We start from the raw sequence: 24,692 nt of genomic DNA on the forward strand, positions 1-24,692 counted from the left end.
TATAGGGATCCCCAAAAGTGACGAAGTGGCCTCACAAGGCACAGAGTCTCTTCTCCATGAGATTATGAAGGAGAACTTTCCAGACATGGCAAGAGATTCCGAAATTCAGATAGCAGACAGTTTCAGAACTCTAGCACGACTCAACCCAAATAAGACATCCCCCAGACACATCATAATCAATTTCACTAAAGTTAATATGAAGGAGAAAATTCTGAAAGCTGCCAGACGAAAGAAAACCATTACCTACAAGGGGAAGAATATCAGAATAACTGCAGATCTCTCTGCTGAAACCTTTCAAGCTAGAAGAGGATGGTCATTGACTTTTAATCTCCTAAAACAAACTAACTTTCAACCCAGGATCCTGTACACAGCTAAACTGAGCTTCATTTATGACGGAGAAATTAAATACTTAATGACATTCACATGTTGAGAAATTTGCCACAACTAAACCAGCTCTCCAGGACATTCTTAGACCTATCCTCCATAAAGACCAGTGTAATTCTCCACCACAAAAGTAAACCCACCCAAAAAATTTTTGATCAAATTCCAACTTCCACAGTCGCAAAAGGATTAAAAATGTCCACCGGTTTCTCGAAAGGCTTATCAATACGCTCAATTAATGTGAACGGTTTAAATTGTCCTCTAAAGAGGCATAGGTTGGTGGACTGGATACAAAAACTCAAGCCAGATATCTGCTGCATCCAAGAATCGCATCTTACATTAAAAGACAGATATAGACTCAAGGTGAAGGGATGGTCATCTATATTCCAGGCAAATGGAAAGCAGAAAAAAGCAGGCATTGCAATCCTGTTCGCAGACACAATAGGCTTTAAACCAACCAAAATAATTAAGGATAAGGATGGACACTTCATATTTGTTAAAGGTAATACTCAATATGATGAGATCTCAATTATTAATACTTATGCACCCAACCAGAACACACCTCAATTTATAAGAGAAACTCTAACAGACATGAGCAACTCGATTTCCTCCACTTCCATAGTAGTTGGAGATTTTAACACCCCTTTAGCAGTCCTGGATAGATCCTCCAAAAAGAAGCTAAGCAAAGAAATGTTAGATTTAAACTCAACCATTCAACATCTGGACTTAACAGACATCTACAGAACATTTCATCCCCCCAAAACTGAATACACATTCTTCTCATCAGCCCACGGAACATACTCCAAAATCAACCACATCCTAGACCACAAATCTAACCTCAGCAAATTTTAAAAAATAGAAATTATTCCTTGCATCTTCTCAGACCATCATGGAATAAAAGTTGAACTAAATAACAAAAGGAACCTGCATACCCATACAAAAACATGGAAGCTAAACAACCTTATGCTGAAGGATACATGGGTTATAGACGAGATTAAGAAGGAAATCACCATATTTTTGGAACAAAACAACAATCAAGACACGAATTACCAGAACCTCTGGGATACTGCAAAGGCAGTCCTAAGAGGGAAATTTATAGCACTGCAAGCCTTCCTCAAGAAAACGGAAAGAGAGGAAGTCAATAACTTAATGGAACATCTCAAGCAACTGGAGAAAGAAGGACACTTCAACCCCAAACCCAGCAGAAGAAAAGAAATAACCAAAATCAGAGCAGAATTAAATGAAATTGAAAACAAAAGAATTATACAACAGATCAATAAATCCAAAAGCTGTTTTTTTGAAAAGATCAATAAAATAGATAAACCTTTGGCCAACCTAACCAGGAAAAAAAGAGTAAAATCTCTAATTTCATCAATCAGAAATGGTAATGATGAAATAACAACAGACCCCTCAGAAATTCAAAAAATCCTTAACAAATACTACAAGAAACTCTACTCTCACAAATATGAAAATCTGAAAGAAATCGACCAATACCTGGAAGCATGCCACCTACCAAGCCTTAGCCAGAACGAAGTGGAAATGTTGAACAGGCCTATATCAAGTTCTGAAATAGCATCAACTATACAAAATCTCCCTAAAAAGAAAAGCCCAGGACCAGATGGCTTTACGTCAGAATTCTACGAAACCTTTAAAGAAGAACTAGTACCTATACTACTAAACCTCTTCCAAAATATAGAAAAAGAAGGAATATTACCCAACACATTGTATGAAGCAAACATCACCTTGATCCCCAAACCAGGGAAAGACCCAACAAGAAAAGAAAATTATAGACCAGTATCACTAATGAATATAGATGCTAAAATACTCAATAAGATCCTAATAAACAGAATCCAACAACACATCAAAAAAAATTATACACCATGACCAAGTTGGATTTATCCCAGGGTCTCAAGGCTGGTTCAATATACGTAAATCTATAAATGTAATTCAACACATAAACAAATTTAAAAATAAAGACCATATGATTCTTTCAATTGATGCAGAAAAAGCTTTTGATAATATCCAGCATCCCTTCATGATCAGAGCACTTAAGAAAATTGGTATAGAAGGGATATTTCTTAAACTAATAGAGGCTATCTACAGCAAACCCATAGCCAATATCATATTGAATGGAGTTAAATTGAAATCATTTCCACTTAGATCAGGAACCAGGCAAGGTTGCCCATTGTCTCCATTGCTCTTTAACATTGTAATGGAAGTTTCAGCCATTGCAATTAGGGAAGAAAAGGCGATCAAGGATATCCACATGGGGTCAGAAGAGATCAAACTTTCACTCTTTGCAGATGATATGATCGTATATCTGGAAAACACTAGGGATTCTACTACAAAACTTTTAGAAGTGATCAAGGAATACAGCAATGTCTCAGGCTACAAAATCAACACCCATAAATCTGTAGCCTTTATATATACCAACCATAACCAAGCTGAACAAATAGTCAAGGACTCTATTCCTTTGACAGTAGTGCCAAAGAAGATGAAATATTTGGGAATATACCTAACAGAGGACGTGAAAGATCTCTACAAAGAGAACTATGAAACTCTAAGAAAAGAAATAGCCGAAGATGTTAACAGATGGAAAAACATACCATGCTCATGGCTAGGAAGAATCAACATTGTTAAAATGTCCATACTGCCCAAAGTAATATATAATTTTTTTTGTAGAGACAGAGTCTTACTTTATGGCCCTCGGTAGAGTGCCGTGACCTCACACAGCTCACAGCAACCTCCAACTCCTGGGCTTAAGCGATTCTCTTGCCTCAGCCTCCCTAGCGGCTGGGACTACAGGCACCTACCACAACGCCCGGCTATTTTTTGGTTGCAGTTTGGCCGGGGCCGGGTTTCAACCCGCCACCCTCGGTATATGGGGCTGGCGCCTTACCGACTGAGCCACAGGCGCCGCCCAGCAATATATAATTTTAATGCAATTCCTATTAAAATATCAACATCATACTTTCAAGACTTGCAAAAAATGATTCTGCGTTTTGTATGGAAACAGAAAAAAAAACCTGTATAGCTAAGGTGGTTCTTAGTAATAAAAACAAAGCTGGTGGCATCAGCATACCAGACTTTAGACCATGGTTTTCAACCTGTGGGTTGCCACCCACAGGAACTGTATTAAAGGGCTGCGGCATTAGGAACGTTGAGAATGACTGCTTTAGGCTGTATTACAAGGCCATAGTGGTCAAGACAGCATGGTACTGGCACAAAAATAGAGACATAGATGTTTGGAATTGAATAGAAAACCAGGAAATGAAAGTAACATCTTACAACCAACTAATCTTTAATAAACCAAACGAGAACTTGAGATAAGACTCCCTATTCAATAAATGGTGCTGGGAGAACTGCCTATCCACATGTAAAAGACTGAAGCTGGACCTACACATTTCTCCACTCAAGAAAAATTGAATCAATATGGATAAAGGACTTAAATTAAAGGCATGAAATGATAAAAATCCTCAAAGAAAGCATAGGAAAAACACTGGAAGGTTTTGGCCTGGGGAAAGACTTCATGAAGACTGTCGTGGCATTTGCAATAACAACAAAACTAAACAAGTGGGCCTTAATTAAACTGAAAAGCTTCTGTACAGATAGGGAGACAACAAGCAAAGCAAACAGACAACCTACATATTGGGAAAGAATATTTGCATATTTTTAATCAGACAAAAGCTTGATAACTAAGATCTACAGAGAACTCGAATTAATCCACATGAAAAAGCCAACAATCCCATATATCAATAGGCAAGAAACATGAATAGAACCTTCTCTAAAGAAGACAGACGAATGGCTAGCAAACATACAAAAAAATGCTCATTGTCCCTAATTATTAGAGAAATGCAAATCAAAACAGCCCTGGGATATCATCTAACCCCAGTGAGAATGGCCCACATCACAGAATCTCAAAACTGTAGATGCTGGCGTGGATGTGGAGAGAAAGAAACACTTTTTACACTGCTGGTGGGACTGCAAACTAATACAATCTTTTTGGTATGGAGAACCCTCCAGCCTAGACCTCCCATTTGATCCTGTAATCCCATTACTGGGCATCTACCCAGAAGGAAAAACATACTTTTATCATAAGGACACTTGTACTAGACTGTTTATTGTAGCTCAGTTTACAGTTGCCAAAATGTAGAAACAGCCTAAATACTCACTAACCCAGGAATGGATTAACAAGCTGTGGTATATGTATACCATGGAATACTATTCAGCCATTAAAAAAAATGGAGACTTTACATCCTTTGTATTAACCTGGATGGAAGTGGAACGTATTATTCTTAGTAAAGCATCACAAGAATGGAGAAGCATGAATCCTATGTACTCGATTTTGATATTAGGATAATTAATGACAATTAATGACACGGTGGGAGAAGGGGAGAGCAGAAAGAGAAGGAGTGAGGGAGGTGTGGGAAAGGAAGAGCAGAGAGAGGGAAGGGAGGAAGGGGTTGGGGTCTCAGTGTATGACACACCTCTTGGGGGAAGACACAGTTGTAAGAGGGACTTTACCTAACAAATGCAATCATTGCAACCTGGTTTTTTTGTACCCTCAATAAATCCCCAACAACAACAACAAAAAACTTTATAAAGGAAACGGTTTTTAGGTTTGTTATGCCTAAGAAAATGAGTAGATTCTCATCTTGTTCTCTGCTTACCTGGGCAGTATTGGGAAGTTCTTTGGTGGCTTCTAGAATGGATCCAAAAGCTAAAAACTCTAAGGTGGGTGGTGTTGTACCTATTTGCCATCTAGCTACTCAGGAGGCTGAAATGGGAGGATCGCTTGAGCCATCAGGGCTGTAGTGTGTTATAATCATACGTGTGAATAGCCATTGCACACCAGCCTGAGCAATACAGTAACACATAATCTCAAACAAAAAAAGCTATAAATGGGGGCGGCGCCTGTGGCTCAGTGAGTAGGGCCCCGGCCCCATATGCCGAGGGTGGCGGGTTCAAACCCGGCCCGGCCAAACTGCAACGGAAAAACAGCCGGGCGTTGTGGCAGGCGCCTGTAGTCCCAGCTGCTGGGGAGGCTGAGGCAAGAGAATCGCGTAAGCCCAAGAGTTAGAGGTTGCTGTGAGCCGTGTGACGCCATGGCACTCTACCCGAGGGCGGTACAGTGAGACTCTGTCTCTACAAAAAAAGAAAATTAAAAAAAAGAAAAAAAAAGCTATAAACTTCAATTTATGCCATCTTTGAAAAATGATAAAACTTGAAGATATCTGAGAATTATCTTACTGAAAAATTTACAGGGTCTGCATCATGAAACAAAATTGTAAAGGTATTGAGTAACAAGATAGGGCTTTGAATTAAATAAACATTGTAATCTCAAGTGTTTCTTCAAACAGTATTCTCTTACCGTGTTTATAATGAAAGTTCCAACAGGATTTTTAACTTTAACAAAATAATTACAGATTAACTTAAAAAAATAAATATGGTGGAGTAGCCAAGGAAGTTCTATAAAAGAAAAAGGATAAATGGACTCTGCGGATATATTGAGTGCTTATCAAAAGCTACAGGAGCCAGCCAATTAATGCAGTAGAATGGACTGAGTAGATAGATATAAACTTGTCTGAATGTCGAAAATTTGGTATATGGCAAACAGATTAGAGGGAGGCGTTAGTCTTTAAGAAAAAACCGGATGTTTATAAGATGCCTCTAGACCAGCGATTTTCAGCTTGTGTGCTGTGAAAAATTTAAAAGCTCATTAATTAAATTATTTTTGAAAGAAGTTCAAAGCACAGTAAGTATATTCCTTTTGATCAGCATAATTGAAGTATGCCGTGGAAGTTTTAACTATAGGTTCAAGTGTGCCGTGAGATAAAAAAGGTTGAAGACCACTGCTCTAGACACTAGGGCTGCCACAATAATAAAATATTCTTCATGAGGTTTACATTCTAGCAGAGAAAACAAAATAGTGGTTACAGAGTTAGCAGTATGGTAAGAGCTGTGAAGAATACAAAGTACCAATTTCATGCAATTCAAGGAAACTTACCTAATTGTGGGGTGAGGAGCTGTTGGAGAAGACTTATCCAGGAAGCAAGGTTTCCTTTAGTAGTAGTTAGCTATTTGAATGGAAAGGAAATGGAAAGCCAGCCTTACTCCTTACTATGGAAAAATTTAATTCCAAGTGAATCAATAGTATTAATGAAAACAGTTTAAAAAAGTAAGATAAGAATATTTATAAAAATTCTTGGGTATAGATGTCTTTTAAAGCTTGATATGAAATTCAGAAGTCACAATGGAGTTACGTGATAAATTTGCCTACATAAAAGTTAAAAGATAATAAAACACTATTAAACATTATGAAATGCAAGTTAGAAACGGGTGAAAGAAATCAGTGTGTGAGACAGAGTTAACTTTTCCTGTTTATATACTCAACTCTTATAAAATAATAGGGCAAAGGTCTCCACAGAAAAATATGTTCAATCTCAGTGATAATGAAGAGAGACATGTCTAGATATTTTTCCCCCTTTAGATAGGCCAGGAGTTTAAACTAGGATTGTTTCTATGTGGAATATCTAAATGTCCTCCCATATAATCTACACTGGAATATTTTGAAAATGAAAAATAGGCTCGGTGCCCATAGCTTAGTGATTAGGGCTCCTGCCACACACACCACGGTCAGTGGGTTCAAGTGGCAGGCTCAACAACAATGACAACCGCTACTGAAAAATAGCTGGCGTTGTGGTGGGCCCCTGTAATCCCAGCTACTCGGGAGGCCGAGGCAAGAGAATTGCTTAAGCCTGAGTTTGAGCTTGCTGTGAGCTGTGATGTTACAGCACTCTACTGAGGGTGACATAATGAGATGCTGTCTCAAAAGAAAAAACAAGAAAATGAAAAGTAATGTGTTTTTTGACAAAGATGTCTGTTCTTTGTTATACTGTTTAGTGAAGAAAGTAATATGTTATTTATATGAAATTATAGGCACATGTCTGAGTGGCTGTATATGCATAGAGTGCTGTCTACAGGGAGACATTAGTTACGTGTAATCAAATTTTAGGAGACAGAAGTTCTTTATTGTGAGCATTAATATTCTTTATAAAACAAGGTATTGAATTGGTTTACGGGTTCATAGTTAGTCTCTTATGCTTTCAGTTTTTCAGGTAAAACTGGGTGTCTTTTGTTTTTTCAGAGAAAACATTTCTAGGAAAGCATTCGATTTTCTGCTATGGGTATATCTTGATTTTCTGCTATGGCTTGTTCTCATTTGAATGATTTTTTTTCTGTGGCTAATAGTGCATCTGAATGTCCATTTAGGGTAACATGTGGTAAGTTCTTTGACAAAGCCTTAACAAGACCTTCATAAAAAATATTAGAACTTTTTGTGCTTGATGCATTGCAGAAGAAAAAAAAAGCTAAAGAAAAAACTGGAGTTTTCTTAGTATTGATTATTTTTTAAAATTGAGAGTCCTCCTGTTTGTACGTAAAGAACACAGTAGTATTGAAACCTAGGTTTTGTAAGCTAACAAGTAATTGACGAGATTCTGCAGCTATTTTTGCTGCTATATTGATTCACAGTTTGATTGAAAGTTTTCTTTTTTTCATCTGTTACTTTTCCATTTAAAATATTAAGATATTTCAGAAGGCCAGAGTCTGTGTTTCATCTGAATTAATAAGAAACGTTGTGCTAGGTATTTATCATTATCTTCTGTGAAGCAGTTTGCGGTTTAGTTAAAACTCTAGATAGTACTTGGTATACTATATCTTAGAAACATAGTAATGAATTACTTCTATATGTTTAAGTACATAATTTGTGAAAAACTAATCATGGCTAATTTATTTGATATGTATATATATACATATATATCTTTTTGAGACAGAGTCTCACTTTGTTGCCTAGGTAGAGTGCCGTAGCATCATAGCTCACAGCAACCTCACACTTTTGGGGTACAATTGATCCCCTTGCTTCTGCCTCCTGAGTAGCTGGGACTACAGGTGCCCACCACAATGCCCAGCTATTTTTAGAGATGGGGTCTCACTCTGGCTCAGGCTGGTTTCAAACTCATGAGCTCAAGCATTCCACCGGTCTTGGCCTCCCAGAGTGTTAGGACTAGAGCCATGAGCCACCACGCCTGGCCTTAATATAAAAATATTTTAAGATAAATATTTTTGTTTCCTCTTTTCTCAGTAAATTAAAAAATATTTCAAAAGACTCGCAAATGTTTTGTGGTATAAGGTTTTTGTTTTGTAAGTTATTTAGTAAAGCTTATATATTTAAACTGGTTTGACTACAATTACTAATAAAGTGAATCCATTGTATAAAATTCAACCTACCTATTTAAAATTCATTAACTCTTCATAGGTACCACCAGCAATAGTACGACCTTCATCCTTAAGATTTTAGTTGTAGTAATGTTAAAATGCTAATAGCTTAACTTTCCAGGACTTACTTTAAAACAAAGCTAAAAGAAAAAGTATAAAAAAAAGTCAAACTTTCACATCTACACACATATATACCCTGTTTGCTACAGTTTATAGCCATATAACTCTTGTTTCCTCTGAGCAAAAGGATTATGATCTTGTTTTAAGTTAGTTATTTTTCCCTATAGAAAATCAGGCTTTGGAGAGCTCTAACACTGTGCTATTGCTAGGCTCTCATCCTTTCTGTTTAAACAATACAGGTACTTTGATGGAAACCTGGAGAAGCTCTTTGCTGAGTGTCATGTAATTAATCCAAGTAAAAAGTCTCGAACACGCCAGATGAATACAAGGTCATCAGCACAGGATATGCCTTGTCAGATCTGCTACTTGAACTATCCTAACTCGGTGAGTATCTAGTAGTTTAAGGCCAGCACTGACTCTATATTTCAGAGAGTACATCAGCTTTCATTAAATACCCAGAACCCTTAATAAATGTCTTTAATAATATTTACTAGGGAAAAATATTTACTAGGGAATAATAATTATAGGGTTCTTCAAAAGAAGACATTTTCACTTATACAAATTTATTGCAATAGGAATTCTTACATGTTGCAAGTGGGTATAGAGTTGGAACAGAACCAATAATAGGAATAAAACTGAATAGTGGTGTTATTTTCTTAAGTTTATGTATCCCTTCTTAAAAATTTATTGTACTAAAGGTGATTAGAGTTTTTGGCAAAGAAGTTTTAGGCTTAAATAGACATAATCTTCCTGTGAAGGCCTTACATTATTAGTACCCATAAGAAAATTATATTTGTGGCATGAAGGTATTCAGTTAACTTGAAATTCAACTCTTAAGATGTTTCTAGATACCTAAGAAATAACTTAATTCTACAACGATTACAACTATGTTCATATACTCTGCTTTAATAGTTAGTTAAGCAACTGTTTCTGATAATTACTGTGTAGAGGTGTTTGGCACCAGTAATTTGTTAATTTTTGTGGTTGTTTATTAAGAGTTGGGGTCTCACTATGTTGCCCAGGTTGGAGTGCATTGGCGTTCACAGGTGTGATCATGCCTACTAGAGCTTCGAAGTCCTGGACTCAGGCAATCCTCTCAAGTAGCTGAGATTACAAGTGTGTGCCATTGCACCTGGATAGTATTATATTTTATTGAATGTTTCTCATTGTTTACCTTAGTTTCATATGTGTATCTCTTTGAAGAGAGCTAATTAGGTCACATGAATATTTAGAAGTTTTAAAAGAAAACTAAATACTCTTAGAGAAATAGAATGATCAGTGAGTTAAAGTATTTAGTAAGTAAAGTTCTGGATTAAATTTCCAAATCCTCAAGTTCTAATCATAGATGTAATACTAAATATTTGGCTTTGGGGGTAGGTAAATCATTTAATCTCAATGGGTTTCAGTTTCTTTATTCTTCAAATAAGTAAAGATGTTAAATCTCTTCTACCCTGGGAAGTGTCATTTCCCTCTCCTTAAATCATAATGCTAACTTGAATATTTTTTTTTTAAATCAATACTACTATTAAAATACATTAAATTCATGTTTTGACATCATCTTATTATCTTTAACAGATTCTCTTTGCCAGTTGACACACTGAGACCCAAATAATTTGTCCCAGGTTATATGAGATTACTTAACTCCTTGGCATTTTCCCTCCTACTCTATTAGCAAGTTCCTCCTTGATTTAAATCTTTACTCTAATTTGAGTACTGAAGCTAGGTGATCAGCTTTGTGCAGTGGCAGAATCAGCCAATGAGTTGGTACACTTACTCCTAATTGAAAACTTTCTCCAATTCCCTGCCATGACAACTTGTAATATATAGTTGGCTTTGGTAATTTTTGACAGTATCTACAGAGACCGAATTTTTTTTTTTTTTTTTTTTTTTTTTGTAGAGTCAGAGTTTCACTTTATGGCCCTCGGTAGAGTGCCGTGGCCTCACACAGCTCACAGCAACCTCCAACTCCTGGGCTTAAGCGATTCTCTTGCCTCAGCCTCCCAAGTAGCTGGCACTACAGGCACCTGCCACAACGCCTGGCTATTTTTTGGTTGCAGTTTGGCTGGGGTTGGGTTTGAACCCGTCGCCCTCGGTATATGGGGCCGGCGCCTTACCGACTGAGCCATAGGTGCCGCCCGAATTTTTTTTTTTTTTTTTTTAAATGAAGCTAGCTGCTTACAAATAAATGTCCACTATAACTTTCTCAGCATCCTTGGTCTTAACATTCAGTTGAAAATCATGACTAGAGATTTAGAGTGTACATTTTTGCTTTGTACTTATAGCTGGTGATGGGGAATCTATTATTTATTCAATACACTAGGCATGAATTTCCAGGTTAGTTGAACAGATAAATTAAGTAACATATTCAGAAAGAATGGTAAGTGCTTAGAGAGGATAAACACAAGGTATGGTACGTGGGAACTTGTTGGAAGGACTCCTAACTTAGTGATGAGGCAGGACTTCCCATAGAAATTGATATCTGAACTAACCTCTGACCATATGGTAGTTAGATAAACCAGGAAAATGTAGCAATACAGAAGCCAAAGGAAGAGAACATACTTTTAAGAATTGTGGAAGTGGTAAACTAGTGCTAACAGCTTTAGTGAAAGGAAACAAAAAGTGAAGTTGGAAGGAAATTATTTTAACTAGTGTGGTAAGGTAGAAAGCTAAAATGTCTGGACTGCATCTCATTGACTTGAAGTGGGAAAGGAAGTAGAAGCAGTACATGTAAATAAATTACTCTTTTAAAAGAAATTTATGTAAATGACGGGACAAAATAGCATAAAGAATAACATGAGTTGGTAAGTTAAAGAGTTAAGAGAACCTGCTAAGCAATAATGAAAAATACAATCATGATGAAACAAGGACTTCTTTTTGCTTAATTTTTAGATTGATATATAGGGTGAGTTTAACCTTTTCATTTTTTCTTTTTTCTTTTTTTTTTTGTAGAGACAGAGTCTCACTTTATGGCCCTCGGTAGAGTGCCGTGGCCTCACACAGCTCACAGCAACCTCCAACTCCTGGGCTTAAGCGATTCTCTTGCCTCAGCCTCCCGAGCAGCTGGGACTACAGGCACCCTCCACAACGCCCGGCTGTTTTGTTGTTGCAGTTTGGCCAGGGCTGGGTTTCAACCCACCACCCTCGGCATATGGGGCCGGCACCCTACTCACTGAGCCACAGGCGCTGGCCCAAGTTTAACCTTTTCAGTTTTAGAAGTAAACGCCACCTGAAATTCTCAGGAAACTTTATTATATTAATTAGAAGAGTGATTTCTGTATTTATGTTGTTTAAGTCCCATGTTTGACTACTGTTTTCAAACATTAATACTTTGCTTTTGTTTACCTGTATCTTCAATACCTTTATAGTCCTACAAAGCAATTTGTGCTTTATACAGTGGCACACAAAGACAAGTTTTTAAATAAATGCTTTTGATTGCTTAGTTTATAACACGTTGGAATTAATTATCCTAGGTGGTCTTTTCTTGAAAAACAATTTCTTGAGTCTTTGGAGCACTATGTCAGTTCATTTTCACCCCACCCCATCCCAGCCTGTGTTGTAGCTAATTCAGAGGGTTTTTGTTTTGTTTTGTTTTTACCCTGGCAAGAGTTACTCACTTTGTATTAATGTTTTGGGTCAAGAAAGCTTAAAATGTAGCTATGGTACTGACTCATTGCTCTACTAGGATATAATTTGAGAACTACAATAACTCATTTTTATGAAGTAAATAATTTGTATTTTCTAGTAATAAGATTAGTTAAATAGGGGCGGCGCCTGTGGCTCAACAGAGTAAGGCGCTGGCCCCGTAAGCCGGAGTTGGCGGGTTCAAACCCAGCCCCGGCCAAAAACTGCAAAAAAAAAAAAGATTAGTTAAATAGGTAAAGGCAGAGTTGAAGATTATGAGAGAGGAGGATGGTCCACTCTGCCTTCCTTTTGAATTCATTCCATTTATACACAAGAGAACTGATGCTTGGATTTCCTTAGTTTTTATAAACAAAGTGACTTCCAATTTCAAGATTGTGTGCACAAATAATCTCTTAAATAAACATTAAGAATTATCTTTCTTTGTGCACATAATCTTTATTATTATAATAATATTATAATAATCTTTATTATATGCACAATAATATAATTATTATTACATTATTGTGCATATAATAAAGATTATGTGCACAAAGAAAGATAATTCTTAATGTTCTTACTGTTATTTGACAATGTATTTGAAGTGAAGGAGATAAATGAAACCTTTAAGAGTGTGTATTCTTTTAGTTTTTTTTTAGGGCCATTGGTTTCTGCTGTAGGTAATATTTCACATATTGTAAATATTCTTTCATAATTGGATTTATGTATGATATAAACAGAGATAAATTTAGTTAATAGATAATCTGATCCCTTGAAACAGGGGAAAGCCTAGAACCACGTAAGTGAGCACAGGTAGTAAGAGAACAAACATGTCAAAGAAGCAGAAGGGAAAGGAATAAGACAGACATGGAGATATCCATGATAATAACACCCATCCCTCTCTGAGCACAATGAATGTGTATTTTCACATCGTTGATTAGTTTTACTCTTGTCTTTAGACATGCATGTGTGATTTATTTTTCTGATTTATTTTGTTTAATCTTCTTACCTAACTAGAAGTTATTGAAAAGAAGCCTTTAAAGAATAAAAAACTTCTTTTTATCTTTTTATCTTATCTTCTCAACAAAGGTTAGGGACTTAAACTGATCACTTAAATAACCATTATGACCCTTAATTGTACAGTCTTTAGTATTCTTTTTTGAAGAAAATACAGCACATAACCATGTGTATGTGCTTATAACTTTTGAATAAAACATTTTAAAGGTGTTGATATATATGCTGTATTTCTTTTTTTACAGACTACCCCTCATTGAAAAGTCAAAGATTGTCATTAGTGATCTGGTAACAAGTTAGTGCCATATCTCCTTTACTGATGGGGAGAAATGAGAAATTTCTCCCCATCAGTAAGACTAAATTTAATATATATTTAGTCATCTTTTCTGTAAAACTAGTTGTAGAACTCTGATATATTTCTTTTCATGGATTTGTCTATTCATTTCTTTATAATAGTTGATATGCCATATATAAAATTTCTATCCTAAGTAGATAATTTGCATCTAATATGCTAAGCAAGATCAGAAATTTCATAAGCATATTTCAAATAATAGCTAATTGGAAAATTAGAATTAAAAAATGCCACTTACAAGAGCCATGAAAAGGAAAAAAAGAGGCTCAGTGCCTGTACTCAGAGGCTAGGGTGCCAGCCATATACACTGGAGCTGGCGGGTTCGAATCCAGCCTGGGCCTGCCAAACATCAACAACTACAACCAAAAAATAGCTGGGCATTGTGGCAGGTGCCTTCCCAGCTACTTGGAAGGCTAAAGCAAGAGAATCACTTAAGCCCAAGAGTTTGAGATTGCTGTGAGCTGGAATGCCACAACACTGTACCGAGGGTGACATAGTGAAACTCTGTCTCAAAAAAAAAAGGAAAAAAGAGCTAGGAATAAATTCTAGAAGAAATGTGGAGGATCCGTATGAAAAAAACTTCAATTGCTAAGTAAAAGGTTGACGTATTTGAGATAGAATAGTCAGGAAAATATTTTAAGAAACAAAAACGAAAGGCCTGCCTTGGTAGCTCACACCTGTAGTTCTAGGACTGTGGGGGGCCAAGCAGGGAGGATAGGTTGAATTCAGGAGTTTGAGACCAACCTGAGCTAGAACAAGACTCCCATCTCTAAAAAACACAAAAAAAAGAAAGAAAAGAAAAAATTAGCTGGGCACAGTGGTACATGGCTATAGTCCCAGCTACTCAGGAGGCTGAAGCAAGAGAATCACTTGAGTCCGGGAGTTTGAGGTTACTGTGCACTATGATGCTGCTGCTGCATGCTTTCTAACTGGGGTGACAGAGTGAGATTGTCTCAGGGAAAAAAAATAATAGTGATAGATTAGCAGGGAAGAGCAGGGTAAGGTCTAGTCCTATCAGATAAAAGAACAGCAGATAGGCAGAGTGGTGGAACAGGATGTAGTCAAATATGCTTAAGAAGATTTTAGTGTTATTATAGAGTAGGCATTTTAAATAAGGTACATGGTGTTGGAACAACTTGGTAGCTTTGTAGGGTAGAAACTTAGATGCCTTCCTAGTTCCTTCCATCAACTTGATTTAGAAGCCAAAAATACAGGCTGGGCACAGTGGCTCAAGCGTATAATCCTAGCACTCTGGGAGGCTCAGGAGAGTGGATCTCCTAAGCTGACGAGTTCAAGAACCAGCCCAAGCAAGAGTGAGTCTCCGTCTCTACTAAAAATAAAACAGCTAGCTGAGCATCATGACAGGTGCCTGTAGTCCCAGCTGCTCAGTAGGCTGAAGAAGGATCGCTTGAGCCCAAGAGTTTGTGGTTGCTTTGAGCTGTGATTTCTAGGTTTCACCACCAAGTTCATTTTAGGAGGCCATTTAATTCTTGTCGAATCAGATATTACTACGAGAAATGTGACCTAACAGAGTCTTACTGAGTCATTGTATATAGTGAATTTTCTGATAATGTTTTTGTTAAAGTTTATGTTTTATTTTTCTTGCAGTATTTCACTGGCCTTGAATGTGGGCATAAATTTTGTATGCAGTGCTGGAGTGAATATTTAACTACCAAAATAATGGAAGAAGGCATGGGACAGGTAAAGATGCCAATTTTTTTTTTCCTGTTTCTGTTCAGTTTCCTATAGTAGTGAGAACTTTGCACAAATAAAATTAGGTAAAACTTTCTGGATTACAAATCATACAGGGAACGTTTCTGTAGATTAAAACAACTAAAAGATAACAAGCTTTTTTCTCTTTACAGTGTGGCTTTCCAATTAAAGTTTTCTCAGCATCAGTATTGGTACATGTCAAACAACTTTGTCAGATATCTTGCTTTGTCGTTCAAGTTTTATGTTGAAAAACCAGTTACTCGGGTCAGCAATAATACTAGTTATTTTATGGTGATAAACACTCACTTTCTTTAAATAGAAAAGAAAGGGTTGAGATTCTATGAATACTAAGGTATCCCCAATACTTGGCAAAGTGCCTGGCGATGGTAAGCACTCCTTAAATATTTGTTGAATGAAGACAGTTTAAATTTCAATCTTTTTCAGACTATTTCGTGTCCTGCTCATGGTTGTGATATCTTAGTGGATGACAACACAGTTATGTAAGTATTTTTGATAGATTCTGCATGTTAAAAATTGGTTAGCTGGCTAAACAAAATTAACTTTCACTGGTTGGCTAAGGTGGGTGGATTGCTGGAGTTCATGAGTTCAAGACCAGCCTGAGAGCAAGACCTCTTCTCTAAAAATGGCTGGGTATTGTGGTAGGTGCTTGTAGTCCCAGCTACTCGGGAGGCTGAGGCAAGAGGATAGCTTGACCCCAGGAGTTTGAGGTTGCTGTGAGTTGTGATTCCAGGGCAGTCTATCAGGAAGACAAAGTCAGACTCTTATCTCCTAAAAAACAAAATTAACTTTCATTCATCTCTTCAAAGGAGGTGAAACTTTGTATACTCTGAAGAGACTTTCTAATCTATATTCCTTTGTTGTATCCCACTTGTAACTTGGTTAAATGCTTAGTCACTGTTCTTGTACACTTGGCAGTAAGTGATAGCTAGGTTTTGATAAGCTTTGAATTGGAGAATAGGATTTGTCAGTTGAAGGCCTGAATGATCCACAAATGATTCAGTACTAGATTATTGCCTGTATGGAAAGGTGTGTCTGTTGAAGATAATAATAAGCGAAAGCAGCCCTGGACTAGAATGAGTAAATATCTGAACCTAATAAAGCATAGATTGACTTGGCCAAGACAGTTTATAAGCTCACCAGTCCCCTTTCTTACCTTCAATCTACTTTGATGGTTTTTTTTTTTTCCCAGTTGCTTCACTTTGTTTTATTTGGAGTGTATTTACTGTTGTTATTTGCTCTTTGTTAATATCAGTTCTATTTTTCAGTAAATCTTGTTTCAGTTATTGTTTTAGGCTAGCAAAAATAAGCCATGTACCTATCATCTTGAAGTACCATTATTCTTCAAATTATCTTTATCCTGTGCCCTGACGCTCTCTGATTCTTGTATTCTTTCATCAATATATCAGTATAGATTATGGGTTCTCAACCTGTGGGGCACAACCCACAGGAACTGTATTAAAGGGTCGTGGCATTAGGAAGGTTGAGAACCACTGGTATAGATTCATTGATAACATTTTGTCAGTACAGGTCACTATATCCTTTCATCTATTTCATAAGTATTTATTTATTTTTATTTATTTAGCAATTTTTGGCTGGAGCCAGGATTGAACCTGCCACCTCCGGTACATGGGGCCAGTGCCCTAGTCCTTTGAGCCACAGGCACCGCCCATTCATAAGCATTTATTGGGGGTCTCCTTATTAACACATATACAGTGGAGAGCAACAGATTTTGTACATTTCCATCTAGTTTTCCCCCAAATAAATTCGGTATTCCTCCTCTTTCCCAAAAGGTTCCCAATATTAAATAACAGTTTAAGAGTTATATATACACTCCTACACAGCAGTGTAAGTTTTGTATATAAAGGTATGTGTACATGTGATATATACTGTTAGAAAGAGGCAAATTATTCCATCTGAAGAGTTTGAAGAGACTTTACCAAGGGAATAGCATAAAAGGAGCCAAAATTGATGTTGAGTGTGGAGAGTGATATTGGTTAAATCAAGAATGTCAGTATTTTAGATCTCGCAATATAATTTTTGCTCATCACTCTTTTGAAATTACAGAAGTTGGTAGACTGGCGGATAGAACTTGTTATTTAATGCATTCATAATGAAGCACATGTATTATCTCAAATTTGTTTTTAAATATTTTGATAACCGTAAAAAAAAAAAAAAAGAATGTCAATATTTTTTAAATGAGTACTGAACTTCTCTGTTAAGTATTCTGTAATGCTAGAGCACAGAATAGGAGATTATTAGAGGCAAGGTTATAAAGAGTTTGACAGTTTATAATGTTTTGTCATAGAAGGTTGTTAAGACTGTGATAATGAAATCTTCGTTTTAAAAATAACAGTTTTGGTGGTACAGTGGAGTATGGTTTAGAGTGGCAAAGCATTTGGGCAGTGAGACTAGGTTAGAAGTATTGTTGTAGTCTATATTAAAGATGTTAGGATACATTAATGCATTAATGTACACAGCTATGATTTAATTAAAAAAAAATAGATGTTAGGATAGCAGTTGGAATTCTAAGGGGGAGCCACGAGAGGCAACAGAATTTGGAGACAGCTTGGTTGTAGTGTATGAAAAAACTGCAATATGAATCTATAATTTTTTACTTGATCCATTAGGTAGAAACTAGTAATGGATTAGAATTCAATAGTAATTGAAGTAATGGGCAAAGAAGCCATCACTCTTAGAAGGAACGTAAATAAGAAAAGACTGACATCCCAGAGACAATGGTTAAAGAGAAAGTTAGAAGAAGGGCAGTTGGGTGGCGCCTGTGACTCAGTGAGTAGGGCACTGGCCCCAAGGGTGGCGGGTTCGAACCTGGCCCCGGCCAAACTGCAACAAAAATAGCCAGGCATTGTGGCAGGTGCTTTCAGTCCCAACTACTCAGGAGGCTTAGGCAAGAGAATTGCCTGATCCCAAGAGCTGGAGGTTGCTGTGAGCTGTGACACCACGGCACTGTACCGAGGGTGACAAAGTTAGATCATCTCTTAAAAAAAAAAAAAAAGAAGGGAAGTTAGTGAAAGATAACTGGGTGATGCTTTAAGAGAATAATATTATAGGAACCCAAAGGTTAGAGAATGTCAGCAAGAGAATTCACTAATGTTGTCACTCCTGTAGGGGTGTGAAAGACTATTGAAAAGACACCATTGGATTTTCCTTTTATAAAGGCAACTAGTAGAACGATACAAGTAGTAGTTTATGATGAGTTAAGACATCAATAGAAATGGAGAACAGTATGGCACTTTAGGGAAATTTCTTGAATATACCCTCAGGGGATTGCATATTGACTTACGTCATCTCAGAACATCTTTCTAAATCACAGAAACTGATTTGAGTGTTTACTCAGATGTTCATAGCATATTGTCCTGATAGTGTGGTAAACATTTTTTCAGCCATACACATGAAGCCATAAATTTCCGGGAAGTACTTGGGAGTCTGCTGGGGGTATTCTTTCCTCTGTGTTCAGCCAGAGAACTTGTCGTATACATATAGCAGGGGTTTCTGGGTAGGGTTTTATTTTGGCGAAAACTAGATGGGAATGTACAACGTATTTGCAATATACAAAACAAATGTGATTAATTTCCTTGTTAGCATAGGGCTTTTATAAATCAGTAGGAAGAAGATAATCCCATGTATAGGACATGAACAAGCAGTTCATAATGAAAGAAATTTAAATGGCCCTAGCTCAGCAGCTAGGGCACCGGCCACACACACTGGGGCTGGTGGGTTTGAACCCAGGCCTTCCAAACAACAATAAAATTAAAAAAAACAGCCGGGTATTGTGGCAGGCACCTGTAGTCCCAGCTACTTGGGAGGCTGAGGCAAGAGAATTGCTTAAACCCAGGAGTTTGAGGTTGCTATGATCTATGACACCACGGCACTCACTGGGGGGTGACATAGTGAGACTCTTGTCTCAAAAAAAATAGCCATAAATGTAGGGTGGCAATAAAGTTTGTGTGCAGTTTAAAATAGTTGTCTAATTAAATAAGATATCATGCCTAATTAAATATCAATCAAAAATTTTGTTACTCTAAAAATTTTGTTATTGATCGGCTCAGTGCCTGTGGCTCCACCGGCTAAGGCACCAGCCACATACACCTAAGATGGCGGGTTCAAATCCAGCCTGGGCCCGCCAAACAACAATGACGGCTGCAACCAAAAAAAAAAAAAAAAATAGCCGGGCCCTGTGATGGGTGTCTGTAGTCTCAGCTACTTGGGAGGTGGAGGCAGGAGAATCGTTCAAGCCCAGGAGTTAGAGGTTACTGTGAGCTGTAATGCCATGGCACTCTACCCAGGGCAACAGCTTGAGGCTCTGTCTCAAAAAAAAAAAAAGAAAGGAAAGACTCTCTACAAAATGTTGTTACTGGTAATGTCTGATGTGAGTGTAAATATAATACAATAGGGAGTATAAAATGTTGCAAGCTTTTTGGAATACAGTTTGGCATTTTATAAAAATGTATATGCTCTTTGGCCTTTTATCCAGTAGTTCAGCACCTTGGATATTCATAGTGCTAACACTTAAACTCTGTCTTTTTTTTTTTTTTTAAAGACAGAGTCTCACTTTGTTGCCCTCAGTAGAGAGCTGTGAAGTCGCAGCTCACAGCAACCACCAGCTCTTGGGCTTAAGTGATTCTCTTGCCTCTGCCTCCCGAATAGCTGGGACTACAGGCACCCGCCACAACAGCTGGCAATTTTTTGTTGCAGTTTGGCTGGGGCAGGGTTCAAACCCACCACCCTCGGTATATGGGGCCCATGCCCTACTCACTGAGTCACAGGCACCACCCAACTCATTGTCTTTTTCTTTTTCCAAAGCCTATTGTCATTCAAAGTGATTTCAACACCCATGTATTTAGTCCACAGTATAGTCCTCAGACCAACAGCCTCAGCATCACCTAGGAACCTGTTAAGCGTGTATACATCGTCAGGTACCACCCCAAACTTCCTGAAACAGAAACTCTGGAGGTGGAGCCTAGCAATCTGAACAACAGGGTCTCCTGATGTGGTTCTCATGCGCTTAAATTTGAGAACTACTGCCATAGGTTTTCATTTCCCTGATCTAATTTCCAGTAAGATCCTCTTCACCCTAGCTTCTCACTCCCGTGGACACCACTCTAGGCCTGCTGGAACCAGATCTATTCCACTTGACTTTACAAAGTCATCTTTTTTCTGCCTGTTCCTAAAATATTGCTCCTTGAGGTTCTATCCAACCCCGTTTCTTTTCACTTTATATATTTTCCCTAGACATGCATTGGAAATCCCCAAATCAGATCTCCCTTTTGATATCCCACTGCCTATCAGGGTGTGTGTTTATGTATCAGGTTTTATCTTTTCCAGTCCTCAATGCCACTACCAAACTTACTTATTCGTCTTTTCAGTATCAAAGAATGACACCACTGGGTGTTAAGCACCTGCCAGAATTTAAAACCTCAGTAATATTCCTGATTCATCTTTTTCCCTGCATTTCCCAGCGTCACCCTTACATTAAATTCTATCAGTTCCACATCATTTCTCTGTTGGTACTGCCATTAACCTGATCTAGGCCATCATCTCTTGCCTGGAAATCTTCAGCTGGCTCCTAAGCAATTGGCTTATATCTAGTTTCATCATCTCCTGGTTCTTCACAAAAGGTTTCCATTGTCCTGCATTGCTCTCCTCTGCAGCTTCATCTTTGCTTTTGCCTTTTCTCACATTCTCTGTTCTATCCATGTAGAATTTGGTTTCTTTAAAGTATCGTGCAATTTATTTGCATTCAGTTTGGTTTGAGTTTTCCTTTTTTCTCTACTGCCTCTGGCTTTCTCACACGTAACTTCCTGTTTTACTTTTGAATTCTTTTAACCTATTCAACCTCTTAGCCATTTTCAGATTGTAACTTTGGTTACAACATTCTTTGTGCTCCTGAAGACACCCCCACCCCACCCCGCCAATATTTCTCTTACCATTCACTTTTAATTGCCTATATTAGATTTCTTAACTATAAGTTTTATGATCCCATTTACCTTAATTATTAGTATATTGTCTAAATTCCTATTTCCATTCAGAATTTGTGACTCTTAACTTCGAAATATTATACTGAAAGTATTCATTCACTGACCTGTCTGTGCTTTCTAAACTCTTAAAAATTCTTAGTAGTGGAAATTGAAAGGATTTACCTTTTATTCCTTAGCAAGTGCTATTTAATAGGCATGCATCTTTGAGTAAGTAACTGGAAATATATTATTATCCCTTGCTTTCATGAACATGTCATCCTCCCAAACTTCAGTGGTAGATTTTGTGCTATAATGCCATCAATACTAAGTGGGGATGGCTGGGTGCAATGGCTCACACCTGTAATCCTAGCACTCTGGGAGGCCAAGGTGGGTTGATTGCCTGAGCTCACAGGTTCAAGACCAGCCTCAGCAAGAGTGAGACCCCCATCTCTAAAAATAGTCAGGTATTTTTTTTTTTATTTCACTTTATTTATTTATTTATTTATTTATTAAATCATAGCCAAGTTTCCCATATACCCTTGTAAGATGCACCGCTGGTGTAATCCCACCAATCCCCTTCCCTCTACCCACCTCCCCCCTCCCTCCCCTCCCTTTCCCCCTTCCCCCTATTCTTAGGTTGTAACTGGGTTATAGCTTTCATGTGAAAACCCTAAATTAGTTTCATAGTAGGGCTGAGTACATTGGGTACTTTTTCTTCCATTCTTGAGATACTTTACTAAGAAGAATATGTTCCAGCTCCATCCATGTAAACATGAGAGAGGTAAAGTCTCCATCTTTCTTTAAGGCTGCATAATATTCCATGGTGTACATGTACCACAATTTATTAATCCATTCGTGGATCGATGGGCACTTGGGCTTCTTCCATGACTTAGCAATTATGAATTGGGCTATAATAAACATTCTGGTACAAATGTCTTTGTTATGATGTGATTTTTGGTCTTCTGGGTATATACCCAGTAGAGGGATTACAGGATTCAATGGCAGATCTATTTTTAGATCTCTAAGTGTTCTCCATATCTCTTCCAAAAGGAATGTATTAATTTGCATTCCCACCAGCAGTGCAAAAGTGTTCCCTTTTCTCCACATCCACACCAACATCTCTGGTCTTGGGATTTTGTGATATAGGCTAGTCTCACTGGAGTTAGATGGTATCTCAAAGTAGTTTTGATTTGCATTTCTCCGATGATTAAAGATGATGAGCATTTTTTCATATGTCTGAAGGCCGTGCACCTGTATTCTTCAGAGAAGTTTCTCTTCAAATCCCTTGCCCAGCCTGCGATGGGATCCCTTGTTCTATTCTTGCTAATGCGTTTGAGTTCTCTGTGGATCTGGTTATTAAACCTTTGTTGGAGAAGACATAACCTGCAAATATCTTCTCCCATTCTGAGGGCTGTTTTCTTGCTTTACTTACTGTGTTCTTGGCTGTGCAGAACCTTTTTAGTTTGATCAAGTCCCAGTAGTGTATTTTTGAAGCTGCTTCAATTGCCCGAGGGGTCTTCCTCATAAAATACTCGCCCAGACCGATTTCTTCAAGGGTTTTCTCTGCACTCTCCTCTAGTATTTTTATAGTTTCATGTCTTAAGTTTAAATCTTTGATCCAGTGAGAGTCTATCTTAGTTAATGGTGAAAGGTGTGGGTCCAGTTTCAGTCTTCTATAGGTTGCCAGCCAGTTCACCCAGCACCATTTGTTAAATAGGGAATCTTTTCTCCACTGAATGTTTTTAATTGGCTTGTCAAAGATTAAATAACGGTAAGTAGCTGGATTCATCTCTTGGTTCTCTATTCTGTTCCAGATATCTACTTCTCTGTTTTTGTGTCAATACCATGCTGTTTTGATCACTATCAATTTGTAGTATAGTCTGAGGTCTGGTAGCGTAATTCCTCCTGCTTTGTTTTTATTTCTGAGTAATGTCTTCGCTATTCGAGGTTTTTTAGACCATATGATTCTCTCAATCGATGCAGAAAAAGCTTTTGATAATATCCAGGATCCCTTCATGATCAGAACACTTAAGAAAATTGGTATATAGCTGGGCGTTGTGGCGGGCGCCTGTAGTCCCAGCTACTCGGGAGGCTGAGGCAAGAGAATCACTTAAGCCCAGGAGTTGGAGGTTGCTGTGAGCTGTGTGATGCCATGGCACTCTACCGAGGGCCATAAAGTGAGATTCTGTCTCTACAAAAAAAAAAAAAAGAAAATCGGTATAGAAGGGACATTTCTTAAACTGATAAAGACCATCTACAGCAAACCCACAGCCAATATCATATTGAATGGAGTTGAATTGGAATCATTTCCACTCAGATCAGGAACCAGACAAGGCTGCCCATTGTCTCTATTGCTTTTTAACATTATAATGGAAGTTTTAGCCACTGCAATTAGGGAAGAAAAGGTGATCAAGGCTATCCATATAGGGTCAGAAGAGATCAAACTTTCGCTCTTCGCGGATGATATGATAGTATATCTGGAAAACACTAGGGACGCTACTACAAAACTCTTAGAAGTGATCAAGGAATACAGCAGCGTCTCAGGTTACAAAATCAACATTCATAAATCAGTAGCCTTTATATATACCAACAACAGTCAAATTGAAAAAAAACAGTTAAGGACTCTATCCCATTCACAGTAGTGCCAAAGAAGATGAAATATTTGGGAATTTATCTAACGAAGGACGTGAAAGATCTCTATAAAGAGAACTATGAAACTCTAAGAAAAGAAATAGCTGAAAATATTAACAAATGGAAAAACATACCATGCTCATGGCTGGGAAGAATCAACATTGTTAAAATGTCTGTACTACCCAAAGCAATATATAATTTCATTGCAATCCCTATTAAAGCTCCACTGTCATATTTTAAAGATCTTGAATAACCAGGTATTGTACCAGGTATTGTGGCAGGTGCCTGTAGTGCTAGCTCCTCGGGAGGCTGAGGCAAGAGAATTGCTTGCGCCCAAGAGTTTGAGGTTACTGTGAGCTATGATGCCACAGTACTCTACCCAGGGCAACAAAGTAAGAACTCTGTCTCAAAAAAAAAAAAAAAAGTAAGATAAGAATATACTCTGATAAAATTTTTGTCACAGGATTTGTCTATTTAATACTTTCATGAGACTAATGAAAATTATATCTCTAAATTATATGTCATCTGTAACCACTTCTGTTCATTCTAGTGGTAGTTGGTTATGGGTTTTTTTCCTGTATGGTTACTTA

General features: G+C 37.6%; 1 protein-coding gene and 1 pseudogene across 1 annotated transcript in view; both read left to right on the plus strand.

Annotated features, from left to right (window-relative positions):
* The window catches only part of ARIH1 (ariadne RBR E3 ubiquitin protein ligase 1), a 134,991-nt gene that overhangs the window by 71,465 nt on the left and 38,834 nt on the right, over nt 1–24,692 (plus strand). The window contains exons 3-5 of the mRNA XM_053595925.1: nt 9,018–9,162; nt 15,371–15,463; nt 15,920–15,975. Of these exons, the coding sequence (XP_053451900.1) occupies nt 9,018–9,162; nt 15,371–15,463; nt 15,920–15,975 (294 nt within the window). The remainder of the gene's footprint in view (nt 1–9,017; nt 9,163–15,370; nt 15,464–15,919; nt 15,976–24,692) is intronic.
* On the plus strand, nt 10,508–10,640 carry LOC128589293 (uncharacterized; annotated as a pseudogene).

This window comes from Nycticebus coucang, chromosome 6 (genome assembly GCF_027406575.1).
Source record: "Nycticebus coucang isolate mNycCou1 chromosome 6, mNycCou1.pri, whole genome shotgun sequence".
NCBI lineage: Eukaryota > Metazoa > Chordata > Mammalia > Primates > Lorisidae > Nycticebus > Nycticebus coucang.